The sequence below is a fragment of the Vitis vinifera genome, chromosome 4 (genome assembly GCF_030704535.1).
Source record: "Vitis vinifera cultivar Pinot Noir 40024 chromosome 4, ASM3070453v1".
NCBI classification, from domain to species: Eukaryota; Viridiplantae; Streptophyta; class Magnoliopsida; order Vitales; family Vitaceae; genus Vitis; species Vitis vinifera.
In genome coordinates this window covers 2,621,253-2,641,552 of record NC_081808.1, presented here as the reverse complement: position 1 = coordinate 2,641,552, position 20,300 = coordinate 2,621,253, and the positions used below count along the sequence as shown (strand labels likewise).

Sequence of the window (20,300 nt, the reverse complement as noted above, 5' to 3'; positions counted from 1 at the left end):
AAAGAGAATGATCACATGGATGGAAAAGACATATTTGTAAGACACAAAATTAATGATAAGATGTCGAGTTTAAATATGTTATCTTGATATGATTCAACTGGGTGAGAAGATTTTGAGTTTAGGCCATAAGAAATCACTTGTCTTTCTTTGTCATTGATAGGCCTATGAAGTAGGCTTAGGAGGTAGGGTCAATGGAATCAAAGGAGTTGGGCAAAATAGGAGCTCTCTCTCATGAGTGGACATGGGCTCTTTGTCCTCGAATTTTAACTAGATGATGAAAAGAATAAAGTGAACTAACAAAAAAGTAACACTTGTATTAGTAATGTACCACCAAGACTCGATATGGTAACGACAATGATGTTTTTTTACTATTACCAAAAGAAAATGCTTTTATAACGACAAGGTGAAAGTTTGTCACAACTAGGATCTAGAGTGTAAACAAAGGTAATGCAACTTATTGATATAAAATTGTTATATCTAATTTTGTATGTTGGCAGATTGAAGGGTTGATCGAGTTTATTAACTTCTTTCGTATTCGAATGTTATGGACGCTTGGGTGAATGTACTATAAAGGTAAGATATATATCTTTCCTAATGACAATTATTTTTAGGAGAGTTGGTAGCACTTGAAATCCTACATTATATAATTACGTTATTTTTGTATCAATCAAATATTTAAATGTGTATTTTAATTGAGTTATTTTTCATGAGGTGCCTTCATGCATTGTGCATGTTTGTAGGAAAATAGAAAAAAAAAAAAAAAACTTTAAACATGTCCTAGGGTTCTATATATATATATATATAATATGAATATTCTTAAAATTTAAATAATTTTTAAAATTCTAGAACCTCATTCATATAAGATAATGCATAATTAATTGCATGGCCATGATTATTCTTCATTGCCTAAATATAAAAATAGTACAAGGAAATTGTATTTTATATCTAGGTGTAGGATTACCATGTTTAGGTTGCCATAGGTTTGAAAGTTTTATTTTCATTGAATATGAAATTTTCTCAAAAAGATAATTTAATTTACCTATATGAGAGTTGTTTAATTTTGTTAAAATAAAAATAAAAAGATTTGTTTATATTAGTTTGAAGCAACTCCATTAAGAAAAGAATGTCCATTTTTAATTTTAATCAAATATTATAATGATAATTTTATCATCATTATATTTTGAGGATGAATTTTTAAAAATAAAATTTAAAATTTTGAATTAAATTAGGGATTCCAATAAGACAAATTAGGGGTGTTATACATCCCCATTTTGTTTAAATACATCTCATTTTTATTTGGAACCAAGACTAGACTAGACAAGGCGAGTATCGGACGACCTAATTAGCTTTTTGCTAGTTCAACAATTTTTTTTTCCCTCAAATTTATAAATAGATAAATTAAGTTATCGGGTTTAAGAATCAAATCCCTAACCTAACTTGAATCCAATTATGCTATTCTAAGTTCATTCTCTATTAGAGTTGGGACGATTCGAATCCTAAAAAAAAACTAACCTTGTTGTCATTCTTAAGTTAAACGTAGATGAAGTAATTAATTTTTTTTTAAAAGAGGTTTTTGAGATAATAAATTTTTTCTTTAATATTATTACAAATTGAAATTTCCTTCAAGCACTTTTGTTAAAGCATTAATTATCTTTTGATTATTTTGATAGAAATAACGGACTAACACCTAACATGTCCATTTTTATTTGAAGGCACTCAATATTTTGGTGAGATTTATTTTATATGGAAAATCTATTTCTTAATTGTCAATTTTCTTTTTGCTAAAACAATCCATTTCTCAAACTATTTCAAAAAATCCTTGCCATATTCTTATTTGGACTATTAGAAAATGACAGAATCCATTTATCTTAACATGAATGTAGTGGGAAAGTCCACAAAATTTTAGATTAATTGGTTCTTAGTTGGATGGTGAATTAAAAAATTGTTAAAATACTATTTTTTTCAAAAATATCAATAAAAATTAATGTATTTTTATGTCAAATGAAATCTTTCGTAAAACTTGTTTTTTTAAAAAGAAGAATTGAGTGTAAAAATATTTTATTGTATTTTTCTTTTAAAAGATTAATTATATAAAAAAAAACAAATTAAACTTGTTTTCTAAAAGCACTTAATATAAAAAATAAATTTATATTTTTAAAAGACGAGCTTGTTGTCACCACTTGCTCAAATAAGTGTCGCATATGAGTTTAAAAAATGCTTAAATTTGTAACACCGTGTTCTAAAAATATGATTTTAAGTTATATTTAATTGATTGAACATAACACCAAATATAATAAAAAATGATATAACATATCTTATCTTCTATTTGTTTGATAATGAAAAATGATAAATTATATTGTCATTTTTTTTTCTATGTTCAACCAAATATATAATATTATAAATAGTAAGATATATTATTTATTATATTTTTTATATGAGATATTTTAATGTTATATAAATAATAGATTTATTTATTTATTTTATCAATTTTTTTATTTTTATATTATTTATTTATAAAAATAAAATTTTTGATAAGAAATAACTAAAAGAAAATTTATATTGTAAAATAATATTAATATATGTATTGTTTAAGATAGATATATAAAAATTATTTTTATATAATGAATAAAAAAATATAAAAAAAATTATTTATAAATTTTAAATATTTGAATCATTAATATTATTAAACCTAAGAGAAATTTATTTATTTTTAAATAACGAATATTAGAATATAATATAATTTTTATTTTAAATAAATATCAAATATTAAAATAATATATATTTCAATTTCATTTTTTTATTTATCTTATAAATTAAATATAAATATTATGACATGACATATTTTATGTTTATCCAATTTTCTTTTAGAATTAAAATATTTTATCAACTAAGGTATTTTAATAATTTTCTTTGGGGAAAAAATCCATCGAGTGGATGCACCTAATCGCAACGCGGCCAATTCACACATAGCTCGTCGCAAAGCCCATTGCGCCTGTACGGACCGAGGACTCCCCCTGTATAGGGTCAGGAGCGAAAGGGAAAAACATTAAGGGCTTCCTTGATCTCTGTATGCGAAGATCACTGACTAAACAACACAAAACCCTACCCCAAGGAAGAAGACGACGAGGAAACAACGCAGCTTAATAGGAAAGTTTTTCTCATCTCCTTTTGTTTCTTTTATTGCTTTTTTTTGCCATTTCTCGTTTGGGATACACAACAAAACAAGAAAGAAAATTAAAACCGGAAAAAAAAAAAAGGAAAAGGAAAAGGTCCTCCTTTCTTCTCCTCTGAGATTCGATTTCGATACAAAGTTAGGGTTAGGGTTTGTAGCTTGGGAAGGGGAGTGGTAGCGCAAGCAATGAGTCGACCGAGTACGCGCAGCAGCAAGAATAAAAGACATCGGGCGGACGACAATGCTGCAACTACTTGCCAAATATACAGGTAACGCTGTGTTTCTTTTTAATTTTCCGTTTTTTAATCAGAATAACGCTGTTTTTGTTCAATGAGTGAATTTTGTATAAAACTGATATTGATTCTCAATTGTGTAGGAAAATTCATTCGACGGGGGAGGTGACCAAGGACGATGCGAATCAGTTGTATATGATTTGGAAGCCTATTTGTCAAGGTTGTCGAGTGAATACAAAAGATAACCCCAACTGTTTTTGTGGTCTCATTCCGCCTCCCAATGGAAGCCGAAAGTCCGGGTTATGGCAGAAAATGTCCGACGTGGTTCTGGCACTCGGTCCTGATCCTTTCAAGGATCTCCGAGCTTCGTCGGAGTATTCCCCCGCGGGCCTCACCAACCTTGGCGCCACTTGCTACGCCAACAGCATTCTCCAATGCCTGTACATGAACAAGACTTTCAGACGAGGTCTTTTCTCTGTTGAACCGGGTCTTTTGAAACAATATCCAGTTCTTGATCAACTTGCCAGGCTTTTTGCACAGCTGCACGCCAGTAAACTGGCTTTTATAGACTCTGCTCCCTTTATTAAAACGCTAGAGTTAGATAATGGCGTTCAACAGGATAGCCATGAGTTTCTTACCTTACTTCTTTCTTTGCTTGAGCGATGTCTCAGCCATTCTCAAGTTTCAAGAGCCAGAACCATTGTTCAGGACCTTTTCCGAGGAAGTGTGTCGCATGTCACCACGTAAGATTTGATTTTTGTTTTCTTTTTCCTTTTTGCAATGTGATAAGATATTTCTTTCTTTATTCAAATGCAGTTTATCTGATATGATTAATTACTTTACTCATGTGCAATTTGTAAAGCTATCGTAGATCGGGTTTGTAAGTTGGAAACTTTGTGAATTCTTCTATTTTCGATAGGCAAATTAATTAGTAAATAGTGCATAATAAAAGGGGCCGGAAAATCGGTGAACTTAGTGAATGCTAGTCCATATTTGTTACAAATGCTGTGAACTGTCATGGATAATAGGCTTTTATAGTATAATTTCATAACGATGTGTTTGTTGAAAGTATATGGTAATGGTAATCTTATTCTTCTCAACTTGCTGGAAGAAAAACTATGGGGTTATACCCCTGAATTCTTGAAGTTCGTCTCATGAATTTCCTCTATCATCACCCTAAGAGTTAAAATGAAACTCTCCTCCATCATTAAGCTGAAAAAAACTTATTCTTGATGTAGTTTCAAATAACAGAAAAGAAAAATGGAAATGCAGAGGAAAGGGATGTGAATCACCAACTTGAACTCTCTGGTAGGTAGAGAGTGGAGTAATGGATGAATCATTCAATTTTATTGGACAGGAAGAGGGAGACATGCTAAGTTTCAATATGATTAGTTACCATTTCATCCTTAGCCCATCTTCGTTAATTTTGTTCTTAACTGGTATTAGTAACTTTTGTGAGAAAATGGGAAGGATAGTCCTCTAACTTACTCATATGCAATTTATACAAGTAGTTGTAAATCAGGCTTTCCTCCTTAGGCAAGCTGTTGAGGTATGGCATTTTGGATTTATAGAGTATATAAGAATAATTAAGCTAGTAAAAAAATGGTTGAGGAGTTGTACATAACTAATGAATTTATTTAAGATATTCTTCTACAAAGGATTTGACCATTTCTTTTTAGACATTTTAGGAGCATTTTATGTTTGCTTGCCAAATCCAAAAAGGAAAAGCTAATAACATAATGCAGAAGAGAAGAGTAGTCCTTTAGGTCTTACTCAAGTGATAAAGGGTTGGGAGGGATTGTGGGAGGTTCTAGGTCCAAGTTTCAGTAGGGACAAGGATTTACCTATCAAAAAAAGAGAAAAATAAAAACAATAGAGGAAAGTATGGAATACATACACAATGTGTTTCTTTGGTGTTTTTGGAAGGAATCTGTGAAAGAGTTTGAGAATATTTGTGCACATTTTGGGTCATTTTTTTTTTCCTTGGGAAATAGTGTTAGAAAATATTTTAACCCTAAGATAATCTAATGAGGACGGACTGATTATTGGTGAATAGATGTATTCTTTGTAAGTCAAGTAACAAATCAGTAAATCACTTTCTAATTCACTGTAATAAAACTCAAACTATGTGGCTTTTTGTTGGCTATCTTTGGAACACAATTAGTCTTTTGAGAGTCAACTAAGAAGCTTCCTATGGATGGAAAGGTGGGGTTATGGGCAGGGGCAAAGGAAGGTATGACAAATAGCTCCCCTCTGTTTCTTCTGGTGTATTTGGAGAGAGTGCAATAGCTGAAACTTTAAGGAGATAGAGCTTTCTGCTCAAAACTTGAAGGGCATCCTTATCAAGTACCTTATGGAGTGGTCAAGGACACCACAAGGGATGCCAAGTCGCTTATTACTAGAGTTTGTTGATGATCTAAACTGGGGTTAGATGGTTTTGTGTTTCTATTTTCTGGGAAGTTGGTCTTTTCCTTTTTGCTCCTCTTTTAGTGCGTCTTGTATACCACTGTGGACATAGGGTGCACTCGCCACTCCCTTTTTGTTAGGTGCTTTTCATTACATTTTTACTTGCCTATAAAAAATGGTTCGGAGTGGTCGGGGTTGCAACTTATAATTATTTTTATGGTCAGTTATCCATTGGTAGATTTCATTGATGTATATCATGTAACCTTAAGTTGTAAGAAATCTTCTTTTTCTTCTTCTTCTTTCTTTTCCCCTTTTATTTTATATTTGTCTTTTGGGTGCTCAATATATATACCTCCCCATCTACGACCTGTCTTAATAGTTACTTGTTACGTATTTAGATGTTTTAATGTCATTTTTATATTTTCCTTGTCTGGAAAGAAGATTTAAGTTTTAGTCATTCTTCTTTGGAAACATGTAGGTGCTCAAAATGCGGAAAAGATTCTGAAGCTTCCTCGAATATGGAAGATTTTTATGAACTGGAGTTGAATGTCAAGGGTTTGAAAAGTTTAGACGAGAGTTTAAATGATTACCTTAGTGTGGAAGAGCTTCATGGAGATAACCAATATTTTTGTGAGTCATGTGGAACAAGAGTTGACGCCACCCGTAGCATTAAGTTACGCACACTGCCTTATGTCCTTAATTTCCAGCTCAAGCGCTGTGTTTTCCTTCCAAAGGTACGTAATGATATATTTTTAATAGATTTTTCTTTGTTGCTACTATTTTAAGGGTTTTTGACTGACAGATATGCATTATCTTTTCCTAATTTTTTTCCTATTCTGTTTTGCTTAAGCAAATGCATTTTGGATGAGAGTTCTTTTTATGTGAAAAATATGTGCTATAAGAAAGGGTAATATGATGTTTGGAAGCTATCAGATCTTCCTAATTGGCTGGAGGTTAAAGGCATATTCCTGTGGCCTGGTAACAATTTTAGGTCAATCTTGTTGAGTTGGTTTATATTTGCAACATCAACACGTACAAGTTATTTTGACCTATCTGATAAAAAAAAAGAGTTGTTTTGACCTAGGAGAGAGTTTCAATCTGGTATACCTACAGCAATTTTTATGAAATCTTTGAAATTATTAAAAAATATCTATAAAATAAATATTTGTGAACAACATGGATATCAGTTGAAAATGAGTAGTTCAGATATGATTGGACTTTCAATTGGCCTGAGTAAATTAGCTCAATCAATTGAATATTGATAACTGATTAAACACTACCTGAAAATGGCTCATCTGCTAAAAAATGGAATGTTCAAGATGTTTCTGGAATTAATGTTCAATACAGTCATTTTGTATCAAACATATTCATATGTAGTGGAGTACTTGATATAATGTTAATTTATAATTTGTGCCACATGCAATTGTCGTTGGTTTGTTGCCTTTAACTTGTTGCTCTTTGGCATTAGCTGTTTCTTGAAAATGTTCTAGGGTTTTACATGGTAAATGTGGTAATTCTTCTTCTTCTTCTTTTTTTTGGATGTTGTTAAGGAAATTTTTTCTAGGGTTTATATGGTGAAAGGTTAAATTCCTTGCTTGTTTTGGCTGACTTGCTCTTGCTGGTTCTATCACTTCATTTTTTGTTGTAATTCAATTGCTATGATAAATTAAGGTAAGAAACAGAAAGTTGTTCCCTTTTTTTTTTTTTGGTAAAATAAGATATTCTCAGGAAGTTCTTAAGAAATGTGTAACTAGTGACATGTTGGCCTTGTGAAAACTATAAACTAGAAAACATCCGCTCTGCCAAGTGCGATACCGCATTAATGGATGTAGGTGTTTTGTGAACTACCCTCAGATTTCAACAGGAGAATCCTTTATGAGTTCTAATTCTGAATACCTAGGCCGCTTGGTTAGCACCTCCTTGTTATCTTCTTTTTTGCGTTTGTGGAGTTTTTGACGTACAGAATTTTATCAACTTTATTGCAGAAGTAGTTGTGTGGTATCCTTTTTTGTTACAGGTTCCTTTTCAGTTTTTTTCTATATGCATTAACTTTCTGTTTGTTTACTTCTTTCTATAGACTACAACAAAGAAGAAAATCACTTCTGCATTCTGTTTTCCTGGAGAATTGGATATGAGAGAGAGGCTATCTGAACCTTCTGATTTGGAACTAATATATGACTTGTCAGCTGTGCTGATTCACAAGGGGACTACTGTGAACAGTGGCCATTACATAGCTCATATTAAGGATGAGAATACAGGGCAATGGTGGGAATTTGATGATGAGCATGTCTCAAACCTGGGTCATCACCCATTTGGAGAGGGGTCTTCAAGTTCTGCTGCTAAACCTGTTCAAACTGAGCCATCTGTTCATCTGTCTTCCACTGAACCGATGAATGGTGTCATAAATGGAAATCATATAAATATTGGTCAGCTACAATCTTCAGAATGTAGTATTGTTAGTGGTTCACAGACATACTCATCTGGTGATGCATACATGTTGATGTATAATCTTAGGCGTACCACCAAGAGTGGTGAAGTTAGACAAACTGTATCTGGTGCCAACCATATGGAAATAGAAGGAGATATAATTTATTCAGACAATGATGCTGCTCTTCCAGCTCATCTTTATGAAGAGATAAAAGAACTAAATGCCTCGTATCTTGATGCTTGTCAACAATACAAATCAAAGAAGGAAAGAGAGTTGGATTGTATCACAGAACGGAGGCAGGAAGTGCGATCGGTTCTTTCTGAAGGCCCTGTTCTATCACTTGAGGATCCATATTTTTGGATTTCTACAGACTGGCTTCGCCTGTGGGCTGACAACATCACTCCACCGTAAGTATGAGTTCTTATCATATCTGTTCTTATAGCATCATTCAAAGAAGACTGTTCCTCATCTGCTTATGCATGTTATTCATGTGAATCTATTTGTAGGCTTCATGATTAATAAGTGAGTGATTGGCAACAAATTACTTCCCTGTTGCAAGCAGAACTTTTTTGTACACCGGAAATAACCTATGTTATGCATGTGAATATATTTGTAGGCTTCATGATTTTTAATAAATGAATCATTAGCTACAATTTACTGCTCCATTGCAAGTAATTTTTTTTTTAATGGAAATAACCTTGTGCTCCATTTTTATCACTTCTATTATTGCCATCACATCCAATACAACCTTATGATCCATCTTTTGGTCCATTTTCATAAGCAAATATGGTGGGTATTCTTGATATCTGTCATATAAAGTGTACTATGGTGCTTTGTTTGATCAAAACATGAAGATTTTAATTCTAGCAGCTTACTCTGTTAACCTCCTACAGTGTTCTTGACAACACCCCTATCCAGTGCTTGCATGGAAAAGTCCCAGTATCAAAAGTTGGTTCCATGAAGCGCTTGTCATCTAAAGCTTGGAACATGTTGTTCTCTAAGGTATGCATTTGTGTAATTAGTCTAGATTTTTTCTGCATGAACTTTAGGCTAAGTTGTTAAAAGACCTATCTCATTGTATCTTTTCTGCTAGTTTATATTGGTGGGAACTTTCTCAATCTGGTATTTCTTACTTGTGTAGTATTCTGTACAGGAATTTCAATTGTTTCATATTCCTTTCATTTCTCTGTCTCCCTCCTACTACTTATCATCTGTGTTCTTATCACTGATGATTTTTATTGTGTGCTTGTACAATTCAGTATGGAGGGGGACCTGCACTGTCAAATGATGACTACTGCATCAATTGCCTTGTGGAAGGGGCTAGCACTATGGTTTCTGCTGATAACTATAGGGATCGGCGAAAAGTAATGAAAGAACTTGCTGATGCAGTACACTCAGGGAAGTGTCTAGATGGAAATTTGTACTATGTTTCAAAATCATGGTATGACTTCAAATCTCTTTATTGCTTTGGGACCTTTTTTTTGGGTGATGTGTTAATGCTTATATCACTTAACTATTTAAGTCCTTCAGGGAACTGTTCTCAACTTAAAGAAGCCCACGTTGGCTTTGGATTTGAAATAGAGTCCTAGTCAGGCCTGATAGGAGCTCAGGACTGAGGCCTGAACTGAGGTCTGCCCCCACCCAAAGTGGCCCAATGAAAGGAAAATGGAGAACAATTTAGTTGGGGCTAGGAGAGGCCCAAGAGAGGGTGGGAAACGAAAGGGGTGCGGGGAGGGGAAAAATTGACAAGTTTCTGTGCTCTGGCATTTGTGGGAGACAGAGAGGGAGGCAGGGGTAAGGTGGGGTGGATTGGGCCTTGAACTGGGGCCCAGGCCCTGGACATCTCCTGAAAAAAAATTGGGCCCATGTTGCTGGGGAAGGCTGCTTCACTAGGCCTAGCTTGAGTTTTGGGGCTAAATTTCATCTTAGTGATAAAATTTTTGTACTCTCATGCTGTAAACAAAAGAAAAAGCTATTGCTCTTTTTCTCATCTTATCTTTGTTTTTCATCACTGTCAGTTAAATTCTTCTTCTTCTTCTCTCTGTCTCTCTCTCTTTGAACTGATATGTTGAACTCGATTTAGAATAACTTCCCTTTTAATTTAGCAATGAAGGTGAATGTTTTTTAATAATGATTTAGACATTCCCCAATTTGTCAATGTAGTTTTCTGGTGGTTGTGTATTGATGCTAATCAGATTTTATTTGTAGGTTCCAACAGTGGGCACGCAGAAAAATCATTGACTCACCATGCGATGCTGATGCAGGACCAACAGCTTCAATTAGATGCCCTCATGGGAAACTTATGCCTGAGCAAGCTCCTGGTGCTAAGCGTTTGCTGGTTCCTGAAAATCTCTGGCTCTTCTTCTGTGAAAGTGCTAACACAGTCAAACCTGATGATACCTTGGGCTGTTCAGTTTTTCCTTCAGATGTGGAACCATGTGCTACATGCAGTATGGAGCTTACGGAAGTGGCAAGCATAGAAGATACACTAAGGTCATCTGAATATTAAATGGCATAGAATTGATATACTGTAACAATTGCCTGACTTAATTTTTTATTATGCAGAGAATTCAAGCTCAAACAGCGTCAGAATCATGAAAAAATAGCATTGGGAAAAGGTTTTGCACTTTCTTCACATTGCAAGTATTATTTGCTGCCCTCTTCATGGCTGTCAACATGGAGAAGCTACATCAATGCAAATGGAAAGAATGTTTCATCATCAGTGCAACCTGAAATGTTAGATAGTGTCATTGATATGATGAAATGTGGAAAAGTAAGTTGCAGTTTAGCCTAGCAGTGTTTTTCTGTTTAATCATATTCAGGCACTATTGCATCATATATTCCATGTAGAGAGTTGCTAGCATTTATTCAGTGCCCTTTGATTGCTCTCATCTTTTATTCTTCATGTAGGGAGTAGCTTGCATTTATTCAGTACCTTTTGATAATTGTCTTATTATTTATCCTTAATAAATGAGGGTTATCTGGAAATGTTGCCTAGATTTTGAATGGTATGCAATTACTGCGAGATTACAAAATTTATGTAATCATGTACTGTGACTAGGATATGGTGGGTGAAATGAATCTCAGATCCATATTTTACACTTGTGCTTTGATCTTTAAGTTGTGTTCTTCCATCAGGCTAAATGTTGTGATTTCTTACCTGTCTGTTTCTCTTGCCAGCATTCAAGGCTTCTGGAAAGACCTCTTGAACTGATTTGCAAACGTGGCACGATTTTCCAAAGGTTTTCTGCTGTAAGTATTTGGAATATCTATAAAAAATTATATTTATTTTTCAGGTGCAGAATGATTATTAATGTCTTAGCTTAATAGCTACTGGTGTTTGTGTAATAATTGTTTTAACACACAGAAGGTTTAGCAGCAAGATATTATGTGCATCAGTCTGCTCATAGTATATGCTCTGATGTCAGATTTATATTTCTTCTGGTTTTGGATTCTAGACAGATGGGTTAACAATCATAACTAAGGATGATTGGAAATTCTTCTGTGAGGAGTGGGGCTGTACTGAAGAGATGGGCATCTCCGCTGAAATTGAGTTCAGTAACTGTGTGGCAAATAATTTAGCTGGGTCCTGCGAAGAAATGCCAATTATTGAGGAGCATATGAGTCCTCATGATGAAGTGAATGAGGAAATTGAGTCTAGACAACCTGTGATTAAGACTTCTCCTGAGGTAAATTTGAAACTCTAATCTGCTTTTTTCACGCCTGTCGTAGAGTAAATTTTTTCCTCCCTATATTATTTAGGTGATTTCTAGTTTTAAAATAAAGATTTGATTATTTCTTAAGACCTCTAGTAAACTTTGTTATTTCCTGAAAACTAATAAATATTTAACTGTGCAGTTTGAATTTTACATATATTTTAAGTGAATTTTAAGAATTCTGAAGTTTGATAATGAATGGAGAATGCATTGTAAGGTATGGTGCCCAAATAGATAAATGGAATGAATTTAGGAAAATGATGAAAAATAGAGATGCTATCAATCCAGAGTGGTATACTTTGTCAATATTTCACCTTTTAGTTTTCTTGGATAGATGTTTTCATCATCTTAATCTGGACCTGCCTTAATTTGAAGTAGTAGCCCCAGTGATATGTGTGTATATATATGTATTTATATAGTCTCTGCTTTGAAGTCTTGCTGCTTTCTGGATTTTGAATTTTGAGTATGGCTACAACTCCTAGTGAAAAATGTAACCATTTTTTCCTTGTCTCTCTAAAGTGTTGCTATGATTCTGGTAGGTATGTGAGGTTTGCATTGGAGAAAGAGAAAGCTGTGAGTTAATGCAAAAACTTAACTATTGCAACGAGGATATACGTGTCTGCTTTGTACGTGGTAAGGAAGCTCCTAAATCAATTTTAGAAGCATCTGGGACCATTTCTGAGCCAGATCGCCGAATCTCTAAGCGCTCTCGAAAGACAAATTTTGGAAATTCGATAAATCTGAAAGTTTCTGGGTCCACATCAATCTACCAGTTAAAAATGATGATATGGGAATCCTTTGGGGTAGGCTACATCTTTTAAAAACCAAACACATGATTTTGGTTTATCAAAGTCACATTTTTTTTTTTAAATCTATGTTTGATAATTTGTGCTTATTTTTGTTTTCTCTAATGAGTTAGTATATATGCAGGTAATTAAGGAAAACCAGATACTTCACAAGGGTTCTACAGTAATTGATGGTGAAACTTCCACTCTTGCTGACATGAATATATTTCCTGGAGATCTTCTTTGGGTGAAAGATTCAGAGATCCATGAGTATCGGGATATTGCAGGTAAGTTATTGCTACATACTTGAATGAACTGTTGGGGATATTTGTTTCTTTGGAAATATTTAATGAGTCCTAGGAGGGCTTTGGGGAATTCACATGGTTTTTGCATGAGGTAATCGACATATGCAAGTGTCTGAGTAAAAGAAATGATTGAGGTAGCATGTTGGAACCATAGTCTAATGTAGGGAATTCTTGATTTGTCAAAGAAGAGTGTTTCTGCCTTCATTTAGAAGCCTGGATCAGCTGGCAGGGAAGCCTCTGCCTTTGTGGAGTTTGTGTAGGATTTTTTTCCCATTAGTTTCTTCAGGAATAGGTTTTTATCTGTGCACTCTTCTTGTGTGTTTGTTGGTTTCTTCTCTGTTATAAAATTTTCTGTTTATAAGAACAGATGGGGGATTCTTGCAAGAAGGGTAGTCTGGATGCCACTAAATATGTTGATCTTCTAAAACAGTTTTTTTATAACACTTATGTTCTAAAACTAATGACATCTAGGAAAGCCAAATGATATCTTTTTGCACAAGCAAAGTTCATGATATCCTTAATGTGTCAATGACAAAAGCATCTGATAGAACTTCACCAAAGCCTGAGGAAAATAATAAAACAATGAAATGTAGAAATACTCAGATAGATAAGTTCATTCCAACCTTTTTAAGATCATATATGGAGATTGTTCTTCTTTATGTTATGGAGAATGTGTTGAAATTTTCCCTCAAATTTAAATAAATTGATTTTGATTATATTTGAGAATAGATAATTAATCATAGAAATTTTCACTTGCACCAGTAGCCTAAGAATTTTTGACATCTGAATCCAAACAGCCAAGAAATTTCACATATGTTAGAGAGCAATGCAATTCTTGACAAATGCAAAAAAGATTGTTCCCAATATTTTTTCCTCTTTTTTTTTTCTTATATACAAGAACCTAGCTGCTGTGATATATGTTAACTTATAAGTAATTTGATACCAACTCTTCAGAATTTGGTACAATTCTCAACCAAAATCTGCCTTAATCACAACTACTTGTTACAAATTACACAAATCCTCTTTGTCCATTCAGCTACTTGTGTGTGCACATGCTTGCATCTTTTTATACTTATTACAGTATTTGTACAGAAGTAACCATTTTTAATGTTTTGGCTAATGTCACTGTTCCACAGATGAGCTCTCTGACCATAAAATGGAGGTGCAACAGGCTGAGGAAGGGTTCCGGGGAACGCTTTTGACATCAAATATCTCGTCCCAGGTTGTCTAAGAAGTATGCTTTTGTCAATAAGGGACTGCATGTAACATTCTACCTTTTGTAGTTATATGATACTGGGAGAGGCATCTATTGAAGCTTCAAGTCATTTTTTGAAGGTGAGATGTGATTCTTTGTCCAGCTTGTTTCAGTTTGCTGTCTTGTTCACAAAAAAAGTAAGAATGGCTGATAGTTTAGTATCTATATCAGTTATTGGGTGCCTTATCTCTTTGAATCCACTCACCAGTTCTTGAAATACTAGTCATGTTTCAGTGCAACTTCTGATTCACTAGGAACTTGTGGTAGTGGCGTCTTAGTCCAGCAATTAAGGAGAGAGAGTTACTAAGATTTTTGGCCTAGTTTAATTCATGGGATGCAAGAATGAAATTGAACACACCTTGTGATATAAATTCAAAGAATTGATATTCCAAGACTCAATTATTCCGATTCTAATATGTGGAATCCACTTCTCGTTTAAATCACTTAGAGCCCTATTTGGGAGTGATTCTTGTTAAAGTTCTTTATTTGTTGCACTTTTAAAGAGAATCACCTAGTGTTTGGATATAAACTAAAAAAGGTATTTTGATAGTGATTTTGGTAATGTATTATATATGAAAAAAGTGATTTTTGGAAGGATCACCTACCTAGTGATTGTTTTGGAATCACTTTAAGTGATTCTCCATAGTTTAAAAATCATTTTCAAAAATTTGCTAAACACCTATTTTTTATTTAAAAAAAAAATTGTTTTCAAGTATTAGGACGTGCTTTTAACCCCTTTTAAAATTACTCCTGCATGGACTCTTATTCCAAGCTTAATGAGACTCACCCCAATGGTTGCATTTCTCTTTAGCATAAGGTAAGAATTCGTTTCTAAGAAGATTTACCAAAAAAAAAAAAAAAAAAAATCATTTCTAAGAAGATGTATGGTGAGAGGATCAACCTGTATGCTCTTAATTTCAAATCTTTTCAGAATTGTGATAGTCAGAAATTATTGTATTTCAACTATCTTTGGTATCTTTTTTCCTTCCTTTTGTCTTCCCTACTGATTTGGAAATGGAGGACTTTGAAAGGCTTATCTTCTCCCTTGTGCACCTATCACCGTTTGTTCCTAACATGGGAGCTTGGTCATTACCTTCTTTAGGTCCATGTACAATAAAATCTTTCTTTTTATCCTTGTCCAACCTCTTAACTCCTATTCATTTTCCTCTAGAAAAGCTTATGTTCTCTCTCTCTCTCTCTCTCTTTCTCATTCATCTATCACCGTTTGTCCATGATGTGAGAGCTTGGTCATTGCCTTCTTCAGGCTTATTAACGATAAAATCTTTCTTTTTAGCCTTGTCTATCCTCTTAACTCCTACTCATTTTCCTCTAGCAAAATTCATACAGAAATTTAAATCCTTATTTAAGATCAAGGCCTCTGTGTGACTAGTGGACAACAAGAAGCTTAAGACCAATGATTTGATATAGGTAACAAGATCATACACAACCTATAGTCCTGATTGTTCCATTATGTGTACAAAGGTGGAGAATTGATTGGCCATCTTTTTTTTACACTATTATATGCTTTTAGGGTTATGACATCGACTATTCAAACTACCTGGGCTTGATTAGGTTTCTTCTCGGAGCTTAAGCGACATGATGACTATTTCCTTCAGTGTTTTGGACTTTGGGGAGTACAAGTAGAGGAAAAATGTTGTGGCAAATTGCTTGCCTCACTTTGATTTGGATAGTATGGCAGGAGAGAAATGCAAGGATTGTCTAGGACAATGGAGAACTATAGATTCAATATGGGACCTAATTTTTTCTATTCCTCTTTTTCAGCTTCAACAACCCCAGCTTTCAAGGATACTCCTCTCAATGTAATTTAGCTCAATTGGCATTCTGTGTGTGAATCTAGAGGATTAAAATAGCAAAAGTGTGGAGCAAAGTGTCGGGCTCTTTTTGTAGATGTATTGATCCCAATTGAGAGTAGAGTTGTTTTTCCTTTGTATAGTTTCATGTGGTACCACTATATGGAGGTGTAGGTCTTTTTTTGTATTTTGGAGAAAACTCATTCATTTACTTAGTTTGATCAGAGTTTTGTATATTTGGGAAGGATTCTTTGGCCTTCACATGTATTTTTAAATCCTTATATTTCTGATTAAAAAAGAGAAAAGAATGGATGTCCCATTCTAGTTTCATACTGGTTGATGGTCAGGGTTGGAAATTCATAACTCATTTAGATCATTTTACAATTTCCGTATAGTGGGAGGAGCATTTCTCTGGTCTGTCTTAACATCCTCTTGACCCTCTGAAATGATTCCTCTTTCCTTCTCACTAGGGTGGTTTGAGGATGGATGAAACTTTTGTTTGGTTTGGAAATATGTGGTCGAAGAAATTGGAGGTGGGGATTTGTTTAAGAAGAAGTGGAAGAATTATAGGTCTGTGGGTTCCTCATGTTTTGTTTTAGGCAAGAAGATAAAGATGCTGAAGGAAGATCTGAAAAGATGGAATGGAAAGGAGCTTGGAAATGTGGCTGTTCATAAAACTTATGCTCTGAAGCAAATTAGGAATGTGGATGACAATTAAATCGAAAGTGTAGTTGTTTGATTAGTAGGTAGATCGAGGGGTTTATTGGTAACGATAACTTTGTTCTAGTAAGTTATAGTGGATGAGATGTGGATCACAAAAGCTATTGACATCTGTTTTGGCATTCCTAATTTCTTTAATAGTTAGTTTTCAGACTTGTGGGTTAGAAAGCCAGTATGCATGGAGAGTTTTTTTAGTCAGTAGAGGTTTTGGCTGCCTTGTCCAAGCATGGAAGGGAATCTAAGTCTGAGGTACAATGGTTTGATATAACTTTGTGGAAAAATGCTGGGTTACAATTTGAGATGCTTTTTGGAGATTCCTTGGTGGTTTTCATGCTCTTTAGGGCTTTCAAGTAGAGTTTTGATGCTACTGTTATTGTGCCAGTGCCTAAGAAAAGTGGCGTTTAGGATATTTAGGACTCAAGGCCAATGGTTGGTGGTTTTTATAAGCTCTTAACCAAAATCCCTACAAATGAACTTAGGAGAGTGGTTGGTAAGTTGTTTTTGTATTCTAAAATGTGTTTGGATGGGATATAAATACTTGATGCGGGCATTGAGTTGTTGGCTTTTAGGGTAGTGGAGAGAGGTTTTATACATGGGGTTTTGGGTGAGGGGAGGGCAGGGATGGGGTGGGGGTGCAAAGTTGCATATGTTCTTTCTGGATGATACTTTTTTTCCCCTCGTTTATTATATCTGAGGTGGATTCTTCTTTGTTGGCCTTGGTTAGTGTGGTGACTCTACTTGGCTATGGTGTGGGCAAAATTGCGTCTACCAATCTAGGTATGCCCTTAGATGACCTTGTAAGAAATTACAAAGAGATTTCTTTTGGTCAGGGTTTGGGGAAGGAAAAAGAGATCACCTAGTTAGGTGGGATCTTGTGTGTAAACCAAAGAAATATGAAGTAAATCCTTGCTTGGAAAGTGGTTGTGGAGGCTTCTTACAAAGAGCAATGCTTTTTGGCATAAGATCATTCTTTAGTATTTATGGTTTGCATTTCAATGGTTGGGATTTTAATATGGTTGTTAGGTGGTTGCAATGTTGCCCTTGGAAATTGGGTATACAAGGTCTGGATTCATTATACGTGTATAGGCCTTTTGTCTTTTTGTATGGCCCTCCTTCTTTAGCGGAGGTTTTCTCAGTTTTTTTATCAAGTTTGTACATCTTGCAGAGGATTTCTCATCCTTAAATTGACCTTTAGTAGGATGATTGGCTGGGCAAGATTCCTCTCAAGTTTTAATTTCCAAATTTGTTTTGAGTAATAAGAACAAGGAATATGCTTATTTTCTCTACTGTAGATCAGTCCTCTGCTGGTCCATCTTAGAATTTCAACTTTCATCGAAACCTTTTAATTCAATGATTTGAGGAATTGACTAGCCTTCTCTCTTCCCTGGATAATATGTACATATCACCTTCTTCTCCTCTTTCCTGGGTCATGTGTACATATCACCTTTATGACAGATAAAAGATTTTAGTCGCTGACACCCTTGGGACTTTTCACTGTCAACTCATTTTACAAAGCTCTTTTAGTACCCACTCCCTCTCCTGTTCTCATCTCTTTTGCTTTTGCTAATTTAATCTGGAACTCAAAAACTCCACCATAGTTAAGACTTTTGCTTGGCTTGTGGCTAGTAAGAAGGTTAATACCAATGACATGGTTCAACTAAGGAGCCTTACAAAGCTCTCAATTTGAATCATTGCGTTATGTATGTGAAGAGCAGTGAATCATCCAATCATCTCTTTCTTCAATGTCTCATTGCACTAGTACTTGGCAAAGATTGTTTTGCACTAGTACAAGGATTTTTGAGGTTAGATGGAGATCCATGGATGCCATTTGTGACTTGATTCACTTTTTCTCTTCCCCTTGGGCCTCAGTTACTAAGCTTTTTGTAGATGTTCCTTTGTTTCTTTTAATGTTGGACTGGAATAGTGCTTGGCTCTCAAATAGGTCGATGAAGAAAGTTATAATTGATTGGTCACCCCTCTAGTAGGTTTGGTAATGTTAAACTCTGATGGATGTTACTTTGGTAACCTTGGTCAGATGGGTATTGACGGCGTGATTAGAGATCACTCTAGTATAGAATTGAGAGTCTTCTTTAAGCAAACAAGACTGGGGTTGGCTATCAAGGCAGAGATATTTTCTCAATGTCACAGTATAATATGTCCTATGTGAATGTTTTAGATTTTATTATGGCTACTGTAATCTCTAATTATATTCTCTACCATTTTTTTGAGAAATGTGTTGTATTGTGAACAAGTTTGTTGGGCATTGGCGAATTCTTGTGAAACTAGACTGAACACTGGGAATTTGAGGAAAAAGAGAAGCATCCACTTAAAATCAATAATGAAATTATGATAACCCAGCAAGGGTAGCAGGATTTGACGTAGGCGCTCTAAATTCTAGCCAGAATAGGCATTTCATTTCAACTGCATTGCATTATAATGTTAAATGCAAACTTTCTTCAGGGATTGTCTTGTCAAACTCAATCTTCAAGTAGCAAGATGGGGGTCACAGTCCATAAAGAGAAAATAAGATGAAATAAAATAAAGTTATAGCTTCTTTATCCATAAATTCTAGATTTTTTTTGGAAATTTTCACTTTATTTCTTGTAATCTCCATCTCTTGTTCATCTTTTTCCATGAGTTTGAGCATCATTGTAAATATCTCTTCTTCTTTTTTTTTGTTATGTTCTCTCTCTTTGATATCAAGTTACTAATTATATGAGAGGTTATTCTATTTATGTAATACTTGCCTCTGACAGTCAGCATGCATTAATTGGTTTTTAGGTGTGAATTGGGATGGCTTGTCTTGGCAACGATGCTGATGAATGTACAGCTTATCAGTAAAAATGTATGGGTTATTTCCTGGGGTTTGATTGCTACCAGCTTGTTGCGGTCCCCCACTTCTCCAATCAAGGAGTTGGTTTTCAGGTTGTTGGATGCTTTGTAGATTCCTTGATATGATCTTCTTGACTTTTGTTCTGTGTAATAGGCCTTCGTCTAGGCTGTTGAACTCCTTGACATGAGGAGCTGCTTATTTTTGTGAAACTATCTAATGCTGTTTTGCCTATAGCTGCCCCTTCGAAAGTGGCTCAAAGAAATCCTAGATTTACTTCATGCTGTGAAATTTTTGGATCTTGTTTTAATTGAGATTCAGCCTTCAATGGATGTGTTATCACTTATCAGGTCCCAACTACCTTATAACGATGGGAAGGATGGGGAAGGACGGACGGTCCCATATCTCAGGTCAATAGGTTGGAACCTTTTGGGTATGAAATAGCTGCACCTTTGATATGGGATGCTAACAGCTGACTTGGGTTATGTTAACTGAACATTCATTTTCTTGCTCTCCCCCTTTTTCGATCCCCAGAAGTTTGATTAAATGGTTGCAGATTGTGATGAACTCTAGTCAAAACTATCTAGTTCTCTTGTCAGTTTCCCTCACCCTAAGTTCCTGACCTCGGTTGAGGAACGG

General features: G+C 34.6%; 1 protein-coding gene across 2 annotated transcripts; it reads left to right on the top strand.

The window, feature by feature from the left end:
- Nucleotides 1-2,859: 2,859 nt before the first annotated feature.
- On the top strand, nucleotides 2,860-19,993 carry LOC100259355 (ubiquitin carboxyl-terminal hydrolase 26). Of its 2 annotated transcripts, XR_785553.3 has the most exons (14): nucleotides 2,860-3,441; nucleotides 3,549-4,148; nucleotides 6,290-6,545; nucleotides 7,889-8,646; nucleotides 9,133-9,241; nucleotides 9,499-9,680; nucleotides 10,448-10,732; nucleotides 10,805-11,012; nucleotides 11,420-11,491; nucleotides 11,698-11,928; nucleotides 12,495-12,758; nucleotides 12,886-13,027; nucleotides 14,182-14,380; nucleotides 19,613-19,993. XR_785553.3 is itself a non-coding variant. In XM_002283599.4 (13 exons), exons 1-13 carry the CDS (start codon nucleotides 3,359-3,361, stop codon nucleotides 14,274-14,276), a joined length of 3,285 nt encoding a protein of 1,094 aa, XP_002283635.1. In that variant the 5' UTR covers nucleotides 2,860-3,358; the 3' UTR covers nucleotides 14,277-14,384. The 2 variants fall into 2 exon arrangements, 1 of the variants encoding a protein (XP_002283635.1); XM_002283599.4 differs by lacking the exon at nucleotides 19,613-19,993 and having other exon boundaries at nucleotides 14,182-14,384.
- Nucleotides 19,994-20,300: the final 307 nt, after the last annotated feature.

What these genes read in the sequence shown, in the direction of transcription:
- LOC100259355 (XM_002283599.4), top strand. Translation starts at nt 3,359, where the DNA reads ATGAGTCGACCGAGTACGCGCAGCAGCAAGAATAAAAGACATCGGGCG. An exon ending in TTTTCCAAAGGTTTTCTGCT is followed by an intron (nt 11,492 to 11,697) that starts GTAAGTATTTGG and finishes TTTGGATTCTAG; the next exon opens with ACAGATGGGTTAACAATCAT. An exon ending in TGATTAAGACTTCTCCTGAG is followed by an intron (nt 11,929 to 12,494) that starts GTAAATTTGAAA and finishes TGATTCTGGTAG; the next exon opens with GTATGTGAGGTTTGCATTGG.